This window comes from Balaenoptera borealis, assembly GCF_965194805.1.
Source record: "Balaenoptera borealis genome assembly, chromosome: 12".
NCBI lineage: Eukaryota > Metazoa > Chordata > Mammalia > Artiodactyla > Balaenopteridae > Balaenoptera > Balaenoptera borealis.
In genome coordinates, this window is record NC_138869.1 from 106,264,766 (window position 1) to 106,277,074 (window position 12,309).

The 12,309-nt window shown below is 49.7% G+C and overlaps 1 protein-coding gene across 3 annotated transcripts in view; it reads right to left on the reverse strand.

Moving 5' to 3' along the window:
- CDYL (chromodomain Y like) overlaps nucleotides 1-11,935 on the reverse strand; it is a 160,092-nt gene extending 148,157 nt beyond the window's left edge. The window contains exon 1 of one of the 3 annotated variants that reach the window (XM_082344589.1): nucleotides 11,438-11,935. In XM_082344589.1, coding sequence (XP_082200715.1) covers nucleotides 11,438-11,461 — 24 coding nt within the window. In that variant the 5' untranslated portion in view covers nucleotides 11,462-11,935. Of the gene's footprint in view, nucleotides 1-10,375; nucleotides 10,395-11,437 lie in introns of those variants that run through there. The other 2 variants (XM_082344587.1, XM_082344588.1) reach the window with 2 other exon arrangements.
- Nucleotides 11,936-12,309: the final 374 nt, after the last annotated feature.

Sequence of the window (12,309 nt, forward strand, 5' to 3'; positions counted from 1 at the left end):
GTTTAACAGACACATAACTCACTTAAGAATGTTTACTAAATAGCTCCTCACTAACTCTTGCTAACATATATGCTAACATAAATCGAAAATAGGAGAGTAAATCTTCCTACATGTTTGTTGCTCTTCTGTATCATTACTAACGTCTTACACATAATATACAAGCAAAAACCCGACTGGATGACACGTCCATCCTAAACTGATGAAGTTCAGCAGGAGTGACAAATCCATTTTCTACCAAAGACAAACGAGCTATAAGGAAAAGGGAAGGGAGGACGAATACAAGAGTAGCTTAGTTTATAGATCGAAAGTTGATTTGTTTTGGAAAGACAGAAGGATTCTATTGTTCACTTGGTTTTTTCATTAAACTTTTGAGAAAAGTTCAATTCCATATCATATGACGGAGGGCATCAAACAGGGGGTGGGGGTGGGATGAGACGAGTGGCAGAGGAGCGCAAGGAGGCGGAAAAGACAGCAACAGAATCTCACTTCCCCAACCCAGAGTCAGAGAAGAACAAAAATGCAAGACAGAGAGAGAAAACAAACAAAACTTTTCGATCATTAACCCTACAACCATCTTCGGGGCCGGGAGCCTGTGATACACACGTCTCCTCAGAGGCGGACGAGCCCCTGCACACGGCTCTCAAGACCCTTTCTCCTTAGGCAGCAGGTGCTTTAGTTTGAACCTCTGGAGCTCCTGCCCCCGGGGATTCAGAGGTGCCCGAGGCCGGCCAGGTCACAGAGCTGGGCCAGCAAGCGAGACCGTGGGGAGGTGTGGCCCCGGCATCTTCCGCGACCCGGGATGCTACCAAGGTGAGAAGCCTAACTGAAAACCAAAGGAGCTTCTGACAAGGGGTGATGCCTCGCTATTCCCGCAGCAAAAGGGAAGGCAGCTTTCACTTCCGCTGGGCCTCCACGTGGCTTCAGAGAGCACCCAGGGCTCTAGCCGACCTCACGCGGCCCAGCGATGGTGCCCGGCACGGGGCAGCTCCTCCAGGAGGGTGGGGGACACAGCCAGATCCCTCCTCCCCGAGTGGTCCTCACAGGTGGGCGTGGGAGCGGCGCCCCGTAGGACGGCAGGAGCGCAGAGAAACACGGTCACACTGCAGAGAGGTGGAAGGTGGCGCAGTCACAGGAGGGATGGGAAGTTCCACCTCGGTTTTGTTCCCAGCCCCGTCCCCCGGCTGGGGAATGAGATGCGAGTCAGGGGGCAGCAAGAGGTCTCAGCCGCCTGCGGGGCCACATGAGCATCCTGACTCTCTCCAGGGTCCCTCCTCCAGCACTCAGGGGGCACGCCTCCCCGAGCGGAGCTCCACTCTAGAGAAGGCTTCTTAAAAAGTCAACTGAACTCCAAGACACGACCCTCTACTGCAGCAGAAATGAGCCAAGCAAAGGGCCCGAGGGCTGAGCTTTCCTTTTGGTGGGATTGGCCCGTGAGACCTGGATTTGGGAACCGCCCTTCGCGCACCCCACCCAGCCACGGGTGGTTCCGGCCTTTCTCTCTCCCAGGTCATCCTAAGGACAGAGCTGGGGGGGCACTGCCGTGAAGCGGCCCACTCACCACCACAGTCTCTCCCCTGTTGATCTTGACCCGGTTCCTGGGTCAGCGGAACCTCCCGCCAAGGTGAACGCACGCGCACGCCCACACACACGCGCGCGCACACCCACACACGCGCGCGCGCGCACACAAGTGACAAGATCTCATTTCCACCATCTTCCGCTCTCTCTACGAAATCATCGCAGCCTCATCATTTGTAATCGGCGCCAACCTGGACCTACTTCAGAGGAACTGTTTCCCCTGGGGATACACTTTTCGATCTGTGCCTCTCAATTTAATCAAAACGTTCTCAGAAAGCTCACTTATGAGCTGAAGCTAGTGGTGCCGAATGGTGGCACGTAAAATAATTCTGGAGACTTTTTCTGGAAGAGGCGATACACGTCCTGTTCTGGGTAGCACCCCTGCCACTACACACGCCTCTCCTTCCTTAAAAATGCTCACAAAATAGCCCTTTACCTGGTGCTCTGAGTTCCAAAGCACACCTGCACGAGGGAGGGAAGTCAGAGGACAAAGCCAGGGGCCCGTTACGCTGGCCGAGAGCTGGAGAGCCGGCTCGGCGCCACCGCAGGTGTCGGAGGTGTCAGGCTGCCCGGGGAGTTCCCTCTGAAGCGCACAGATGAAAGGCAAGGTGAGCCAACGGGGCAGCCGGACGCTCCTTCCCAGAGCTTTGAGCAGAGCAACAAGCCAGCAGAGAAGCCGGGTCCAGAGACCAAATGGGATGAAGGAAGCCTCGGCTCAAAGGGCACCTGGCGGAGGACGGAAATCAGGCTGGAGGGACCAAGCTGGACGAAGGGACAGGAAATCCGGGAGGGAGAGAGGAATGAAGGCTGGAGATGCCCGGAAGACACGATGTTTTCTAGGGGGCTCTGGCCCAGCCCGTGGGTTGGGAGGAGCAGGAAGCAGACAGGCCCCTCCACGTGCTCCCATGACCGACCAAGGACCAGCGCCATCGCTCTGCTAAGCGGAGAAGCAGGCGGCAGACCTGAGATAGAAACAGCTCCTGCGCCTTCTCTTCAACACCCAGCAGTGAGACGACTTCAGATAGAAAATCAATCTCTTTAAACGTCAATGGTAAAAACAATGACTGAAACAAGGTTTTCCAAAAATTTTCATCAATAACGCAATTCAAATATTCTCATTTACATTTCAGCAAATCACCTAATCCTTCCTTTACCCAGCGTCATCATGGAAGATGACAGGGCAAGTCCCTGCTCTTAACCCGGCGGGCGGAGGGGGACATACCCAGCAGGGGATGAAGAATTGTACGAAGACACCAACTTCCTGAAGCATCAACCTGACCCAAAGATTCACGGAGCAGTGTTAACTGGTAATCACTCTTAAAACACTTCGTGTCAAACCACAGATCATTCTCTGCAGTACGCGGTTAGCTCCACAGAGGTTTTAGGGTACCAGGATTCAGAGACAGGCCAGGCTGTAACCCCCCACTCCCCCCTCCATCCCCCTAGGAGGACACTTGCTCGCTCTCCTCTGGAAACTTTGGAAAACCATAAAATTAAACTGAGCGTTGCCACTTATATCCCAAAACTTTTTACAAATCATTTTTGATAGCTCTTTTCAACATACCGTTTTCCACTTTGTAAACATGCCCTTCACAAGCTTGAGGGGACTCAGGAGCCCCTACTATCCATGACCTGGAGGTGCCGTCCCCAGCTTCCCAGTTCCGCTCATCTCACGAGCAAACTTACTAATGTCAGCTCACCTCCCTGCGGCGGCTCCCTTTCCCTTACCAGATATCCGCTTCTAACAAGCTAAGGAAGCCGTATACTCCAAGCACGTCACGCCGAAAATACAGGCAAACGGTCTCCAAGAGAGACCCAGAGTGTTCAGTGCGTATGGGGTGTGACAACTTTTTACAGCCAAGAGGACTTTTTCTGTCTTGGTTCTCACATATTCTGAACAGCTGAAGCTTCCAGATCAGTTACATGCTAAGATAAGACATGCTTCTGCCTGCAACTCTGGGATGCACTGAAATCCTAAACAGTAACCTACTGATGAAAAATGGTAACATCTTAACCAGAGACATTCATGACCTGCCACCAACACTGGGGGGCTTCATCCAACAAACACTGGAAACTACCAACCTCTTGAGGATGTCACATGGCAGAGACCGTTATAAATGGAGAGAGACAAAGAGTGAAGACATTTCCTAAGTATACTGAGCTGACTTCTCCAACTAGTGAACACTATTGTTAGACATCCCCCCACCCCACTTTTCACCAGCGGGTAAACATAAAAAATGCTGCGGCCAACAGTTCAAATACTCTTTCCAGGAACACAATTTTCCTCCAAATAATTTGTATCAAGTTTAGAAATAACTTTCCTCCAAAACACCATATGGCTTTTCAAACAAGATACCTAAATGCACAATTCTCACATATATGGTATAATTTCAAATAATGCAACTCCAGTCACTATAATATTTGTATTTCAGTTAAAAGTCAGCAATTATTGACTGCTCACCACATTCACGTCCTCAGATTAGGCACTACAATCAACCAAAAAATAGGTAGCCAACCTTTCCCGGAGAAAATATATGTCATATTATTTAATACCTAGAAAAAGTAATAAATAAGCAAGTACAAATTATTATAATGCCAAACAAAGAGGAAATGAGTCACATGGAGTTTGAAGGGGAGGATTCCTGCTAACAGTGAGCCCCGATGAGGTCCTGAATGAGGACCGACACTGAGGCTGGCAAGCTGGGGAAACCACCATGTACTGAAAAAATGGCAACACAAAGGTACAGAGGAGGGATGAGGTGTGTAGGTGTGGACCAGGTTAGGCCAACAACTATGGCTTCACTAGCCCAGACCAACTGAACAGGCCAACCTCAGGCAAAGGAAAGTTAGACAAGACATGCCTATATATCAGGGCGGGCAGAACGAAGATGTTGAACGTTTTGCTTCACAAGCATTTGTTGTAACTATTATATCCATTTTCATAAACAGTTCCCCTGAAATCTAGTTTACACTTTATTTGCATTCTCAGTATCTTTAGGTAAATCTCAAGCATCGGCTCAAGCCCTTGATCCTTAGTCACGATACCACAAATTCCAATTCAACACGTTTCTTCAGATTCTGGCAAAAAAAGCAAACAAGGTTCCAAAGGGCACTGTCACTGCAAAATAACAGATCTTCAATAAAATGTAATTCTTAGCACTTCATTGGGCTTGCAGGAAGCAAGGAAAACATCCAAATGCCCCAGTAACTCCTCCAATCCAACCGTAATGAATGAGTCAATCTTAAAAACAGACAAACATCAAAGATGAAGAAAGCAAGCCACAGACTAACAGGTTGGGGGCAGGGGTACCCAGAATATTTAGAAGTAAAAAAATATAATTGTTGAAATTAAAAACTCAATGGATGAGTTAAAGAGTGGATTAGACACAGCTCATTAGTGAAGTAGAAGTGAGATCCAAGGAAATACCCAGAATGCAAACAAAACAGAAACAAGGAAATGGCAACAAGAGGGGGAGGATGAGGAGATCTAATAAGTGCCTCCTTGGAATTCCAGAGGGAGAGTTTAGAAGCACAGCGGGATCTGATGGTAAGATGGCCAACAGTCTTTTACAACTGGCAAGGCACAAATCCACAAGAGAAGCACAACATATACCAAGATTATTAACAAAAAGAAAGTCACACAGAGATACACTGTAACAGGACTAGAGAACACCAAAGTCAAAGAGGGGATCCCAAAGCCACCAGAGACAGAAGACAGACCTCCACGCTGACAGCCTCCTCAAGAATAACGGGGAAGCCAGAGGACAACGGAATGATAGCTTCAAAATGCTGAACAAAAACAACCAAGTAACTAGCTTTATTTGGAATCAAGTCTATTTTTCAAAAATGGGGGCAAAAGAAAGGCATTTCCAGGTAATCAAAAAACTAGAGACTTTTCCACCAACAACCCCTCCCTAAAGAAATGTCTAAAGGACATACTTAAGGGAAAAAAAAAAAAGAATCCCAGAAGGAAGTTCTGAGATAGAAGACTGACGATCAAAGAAACTGGTAAAGACACAGGCAAAGCTAAAGAAATACTGTCTGTATGCAAGAATAATGCTCTACTTTGCGAGGGTTTTTGCACGGATGCTGATTAACACTGGAAAATAATAGCATGCAAATTCAGGGGTGGATCAGATTTAAAGTATCTCAAGTCCTCGCACTGTCAGAAGTGGAGCTAAAATATTAACCTGAGGCTGTACGTATGCGGAATTTCAAGAAGAGCCACTTAAACACTACAACTAGCATGCATCTTCCAAGCCCCATCAGCGAGGTTTGAACACAGTTTCACCACAGGCTCTGGCTGAAGCAGAGCTGAGTTTGGCAAAAACAATGTCAAAGTCATCAACGAAGGGTAGTGAAACCCAAGGCTTAGCTCAAAGGTCTCAAGAACAAGTTTAATACTTTTGGGGTCACAGATTCCCCCCGAGAAACAGAGGAAAGCTGCTGATCCTCTCCCCCCAAAAAACACTCTTATTACTTGAACAAATTTTCACACAAAGCAAAAGACCTTTCCCAGACTCCCCAGAGAACAGGGGCCTCCCAGGCCTTGACCAGCTTAAAAAGCTGGAGAGAATTAAGTTGGTGTGGGAAACAGTACAGTTGGAAGTTCTCCCCATCCTCGCATTAAAACCACAAATGTGGATGAGGGACTAAGTCTTGGGCGTCACGTCTGGGGGAGGGGAAACTGGAGGTAAGTCATTCATTTAATTCACTCTTTCATTAAAATGTATTGAATAATTCAACAATTACGCAACTATTGAAAAATGTGAACTGTGGAAATTAATGACCAGAAAAAAGATCCTAGTTTTAAAAACTGTACTCACCAATCTTACAATCTGGTGGACAAGTGCACCATACGATGAAGATAGCAAACAGACATTCCAGAAACAGCCCTTATACCTAACTACCGAGTGTTTTTAATGCTCCCTTCCTGGAATGACTCAGTTAAACACCGGCAACGGTCAACGGGCCCGCAAAGGACTTGTCTGGTCCACCTGGAGCTCGACTTCTTCAAAGGCACATCCCGACCCCTCAGTGTTGTCGCAAACAGACCAGTGCAATCCAGAGGCTCCTAACTCCACCCACATTCCAGAAAGAAGCTTTCTGAAGCGGAGATTCCTGTCTCCATCCAAACACTGAAAACTACAAGCTCATGGTCTGGGCCCCAGAATCTGCATGTATTCTATCTTAACAGAACCCGCAATGATGCTATGTGCCTACAGATACACACAATATACAAATGATGACTCCTTATTCACAGAAACTCGACTTAGACCGGCTCTGTGCAGCTCAGATACACAGAATTGAATGAAGTACTTCCAATACACCATGAAAATACATTCAATGGTTAAAATCATTACAGAGCATGAGGAAAAGATTAAATGATTCTTAGGTATCACAGCAAGAAGAGAAAAACTTATTCGAGTACACAGGACCTGGAAGCAAATTCAAAGGAAAAGCACAGGTGATGTCGCCACACTCCTGCTCAGGCAGGAGTATTCTCCGCAATTCACATTTAAGAGAGTGTGTTAATGTTCAAAACACACCCCGCCCACCCACACACACACACGTGACTCTACTACCACACAATCAACCCCAGCAGTCAAATAACGCTTTCTGCTTTCTTATTTTGGGGGATGTCAATCTCAAGAGCCAGCTAACCACACACGGCAGATGCTGGTCCGTCTTGACCAACAGTCACGGGGTCTCCTCATCTTTGTGAAGTGCATCTGGACCACACGTGCGGATCTGACTTACAACTAAAATTCCTGAGGTACGCGGGAGAGGTGCAATCTCATCCCAAATTAAGGAGAAAGATCCGAAAGACTTAAATTTCCCCCAAATCCTGATTATCCTTCCAAACCAATCAACTTGAAGACACGTTTTATAAGCCAGGTGTAATTTCATTCTTAAAAGCTTACTTCCATTTTTGATTGCCTGAAACATGCATGTGTTGGATAAATATTTTCTCAGAAGGCCAAGACAAGATCACTGGGATCTTCCTGAATTTTAAATTAAGCTACTACAGTAGTTCTCAGGGGGAAAAAAACCCACACCCGCTGAGAGAAAGGAATGGTTAAGATAAACAAGAACGCTGCTTTCATTGTATTAGATTCCTTTCTCAAAGCACATGAACTCACTCTTCTGGTGGTTATTTGGCCACTAGATAGGTTAAGATCCTTTTGATCTTTTCTCTCCTTTGGTGATATAATCAATATAATCAAAGGAAAAAAGGTTTGGTTTCAGGGTTTGAGCACAGCGTGGTTTTTCCTTTTCCTTTAAGAATGGAAAATAAAGATGTTTCGTAGGGTAAACGTAACCACTTAACACCTGGCTATAGCGTTTTATCAACTCTAAACGGCTTTGACATGCTAATGTCATTCAGGATTCACAATTCTGTGAAGCAGTGATTATCATTCCCATTTTACAGATGAGGGAGTTCAGGAGAGAGTTACTTAAGACATACAGCTCTTCCCTTCCCAACACAGAAGGGAAGAGTGGAATCCACAACGTCTGGCTCTAAGTCTAGAGCTAGGATTGGAGCTAGAAGGCCTTTAACTACTCCACATCCCACCCTCCATACGCCCAACCCCAGCAGAAAACTCAGCTCCAGAACAGCTGATCATCTAAAGCAGAGGCTAGCAAACTAAGACCTGGAGGACAAATCCAGCCCACTGCCTGTTTTTGTAGAATCCATGGGCTAAGACTGTTTTCCACATTTTTAAGTGATTTTTCTTTTTTTAAAGAGGAAGACTACTTCATCACATGTAGCAATGACACGGAATTTGGATCTTGCCGTCCATAAACAGCTCTACTGGAGCACGGCGCTCGCTCCTGTAGGGCTTGGCCGATGGCTGCTTCTGGGCAAAAAAGGCAAAGCTCAGCAGTGGTAACAGACTGCCTGGCCTGCAAGGTCTCAACTATTAATAACTATCTGGTCCTTTACGTAACGTTTGTGGACCCCTGATGTAAAGGATGCTTGTTTTTTTTTGTGAAAACTAGAAAGTTCAGAGCATGGGCAAATTTAAAAAACCTGTCTTCCCTGATCCCAGCTGCTGGCGATGCAGGGGGTAAATCAATTCTGTCCTTCAACGAAGAGTAGTTCTTGCAATTTTTGGAGGCTAAAGCTCCATCCCATCTTCTCTAGGCTCTGCTCCCTTATTTTTTTATTCACAAGGTACAGTTACAATAAGCACTTAAACATTTACTAAGGACCTATCACCACATACCAGGAACCATGCTAAGTGTTGGAGATCTCATTTCTTTTTTAGGTGAGAAAACAAAGGCTTCGCAATCAGGTAACTCGCCCAAGTTCACGGGGCTACGGCAGGCCCGCGCTCTTACCACGCCCAGTTACTTCAAAAAGCAAGATGTTGAACTTCCTCCTCTGCCAGAATATCCCTCTGGAATTGTGGAGTCGGAGGCCAAACATGAAACTTCTCCTTCGATTTAGGCAGAACTGGACAAAACCAGGCAACTCATGCCCCAGGACCCGGCTACTAACATACCTTAGTGCTCCCGAACCCCCACCCCCCCCCGCCCCCCGAGACAAGCTGCCAGTCAGACGCAGCGCTTACTTACGACTACTATCATTTCTGCCTCACAAATAATACTGCCTTGATTACAACAGTACAATTCTATACCTTTAGAAGCAAATCCAGGCCTCCAGGAGGCATGTTAGATCGGGCAGGACACAATAATAACCACCACTTTCTGAGTGTTCTCTCTGGGAACCGCAGGTATGCTTTCCATGTTTTTTTCATTTAAACGTCACAGCTCTATGAGGTAAGCTTTGATCCCAATTTTACAGACGGGGACACTGAGCTTTCAAGGTTAATTTGCTCAAGGTGACAGGGTTGGATTTCAATAACTAGGTTTTCTGACTCCAAATCCAGGCTCTCAATCGCTATGCAGAACTTTCAAATATCAACTTTCAATCCTCATATAGTCAAAGTGGTGCCTACAAGTAAAGGAGAAGTGAGAAAATTCACCTTGAAATATACTGACCACACTATTTACCGTCACCCCAACTCTACGCTTATAACACTTTTTTCCAAAACTAAAACTCAGAATCAAGAGTTCAATTGTGCAGGTGTGTCATTTTTCTGCAATGTACTTAGTTCTTCCAACAGATGCTCTTTGAGGGCATGCACCATTCCCGTCCCTCATCCCTCCCTAGCTCCCGACGGACCCTCCACAGGGTAGGCATTCAATAACACAACGAATGAACACAAACTCTGTACAAAATGTGACTTATAAATGGATGCTGCCGAGAGAAGGGAAAACCTGAAGATATACAGTAAGCAAAGAACTAAATTTAGTTCATAATGCACTGGTGGTAAAAGTGTTGTCTTCAGAATAATTTTTTACACATGAGATACAACCTATGTATAAGGTGCTACCCTCACCCACACACTAATGGAACAAGTTGACTGATTATGTATTTATAATCACAAAAATGAATGAAGAGTGAATACTCAAGCCTCAACTCTCAAAGAATAGTCTAATGTAGAAACCAAAATCCCTCATGCTCTCACACTATGTACTTTCCCAACTGCGTGCCTTAGCCTCTACTTCCGGGCCTTTCCCGAACACAAACACTTTCCTTTTTAGAAGGGAAGCTTCTTGAGAACAGGGAGGTTTTTTTTTCCCTTTAGTACCCAAATGACCCAAGATAGTATCTTGAATACAGTAGGGCACAGCTAACGTGTGAAATGGTTGAACAGAATGGAACATTTTCAGTGCCAGCTAAGGTACACTGACCACGTACAATGTAAGGGGAGGCCAACAACCTTACCATTGATTCTCCAGAAGGCAGCCTCCTCCTGAGAACTTTTACGAACACTTGCTTTTAAAGCAACAAAAACTTGCTTTAAAAAAAAGCGACAAAAAGTTGCTAGAAGGCTATCACTGTTGGCAACAGAGCTCCATTCTGTGCCAACGGCGATAACATACCCACAAGAGAAGACCCCTCAGAAGGCTCACCTGGTTCTTATTAAGGGTTCACAGGGGCCAAGGGGCTCTACTCTTTACAGACGCTTCCTTAAGTCCCTAAACACCCAGGTCCCTAAACGCATCCAAGAGGTAAATCAAGAGTAATGCAGTTTTAGTCTCTTACGAAGACCTATTTACAAATACGTATACGCAACAGAAGAACCATTTGTCCAAAAGAACAGGGAGCCTTCCAAGCTTCTGTACTCCCAGGAAGTCGACTTCCCAACACGTCAAGAAGTTACATCGAGGCGCACAAAATGTGCCTCAAGACCCAAACTGATAACCGCACCACTTTAAGTCGAAGCTGGCGGACCGATCGCCCACAACTCAAGAGTTCCGAGGGTGCCCTTTCTCACTCGCACCGCTGCGGCGCAAATGAATGACGGTGTATCAGCGTTAAATTTAAATTTCCTGGCTCCGGCCACAATGCTAACCTAATTAAAGCATGTGGTCAACGCTTAGCCTTCTCGGTGCGATGTTGTGCATCGCTCAGGCCAGCAGCAGAGTCGGGAGACAGTTGCACCCTTCCTCTCGCCCCCCCAAAAACCGGAGGCAAACCCTCCCCAGAGCGCTCCGCCAAACGGCCAGGAAAGCGCCCCCGTGCCGCCCACGGACCCCGCCCGGCGGCGCCGCGGGCTCCGCACCCACCGCCTCGCCGCGGGCACTTTGGCTCCGTCTGAGCAAGTCGCTCGCCTCAGCGCTCCTGCCCCGCGGCCGGGACCCCCGGCCCCGCAACTCGGGCGCCGCCGCCGGGCCCGGGCGCACGCGCTTCCGTCCAGCAAACTGCGGCCGGGGGGGAGGGGGCGGCGGGCCGGCCGTCGGGCGGGGGCCGGGCGGGGCGGCGGGCCGGGGGGAGGGGAGGTACCTCGTACAGCTCCTCGGAGGCCATGGTGGGCGGCGGAGCGGGGGGCGCGGGGCAGGGCCGGCGAGGCGCCGCGCAGCCGGCGGCCGACACTTTGTTTCAGTTGGGTCCCTGCGTGGCCTGCGCTTCCTGCTCCGCTCGGCTCCGGCGCCGGGCGGGCGCGGACCGGCGCTCACTCCTGCCGGTGCGGGCCGCCGGCCGGGTTGTGCGCAGGAGCAGCTGCGCAACGCGCCCTCCGCGCCGCGCTCACTCCCCGGCGGGCCGGCTCGGGCTCGGGCTCATCGCGCCGCCGCGGGGCCGGGCCGGGCTGGGGCGGGCGCGGCGGCGGTGCACGGCGGCGCGCTGGCTCCGCGGCTCCCCCTCTCCGGTGTAGTGCAAAAAGCTTCCTACTTGCGACCGAAAAACCTGCCCCGGCTACTGAGCATGCCCAGTGCGGCCGCCCGGCCCGGCCGAGCCGCGCTCCCGCGCTCCGGGTTTTCGGGCCGCCCGCGCGGGGGGGGCGGGGCGGCCGGCGGGCGGGGCAGCCGAGGGGAGCGGTGGGCCGCGCTCCGGGCGCGGCGGGCGGCCGCGGGGAGCCGGCCGGCAGGAAGGGGAGGAGCCTGGGGTGGGGGCGGGGCCGCGGGAGGTGGGGGCGGGGCGGTGGGCGGGGCCCGGCTCGCCCCAGTGCCCTCCGGAGGTCGGGCTGGGCCGCGCCGCCGCCCGCGCGCCCGCCTCGACGTGGGGGCCGGGCCCGGGGCGGGAGGGCGGAGGACGGCGGCGCGCACAGGGGCAGGCACCGGAGGGCCCGACGTTGGGCAGGGGGCTGCGGGGGGCGCGCCGGCCCGCGTCCGCAGCCCGCCGCCCCGACGGCAGCGATGCGCAGCCTCCCTGCGGAG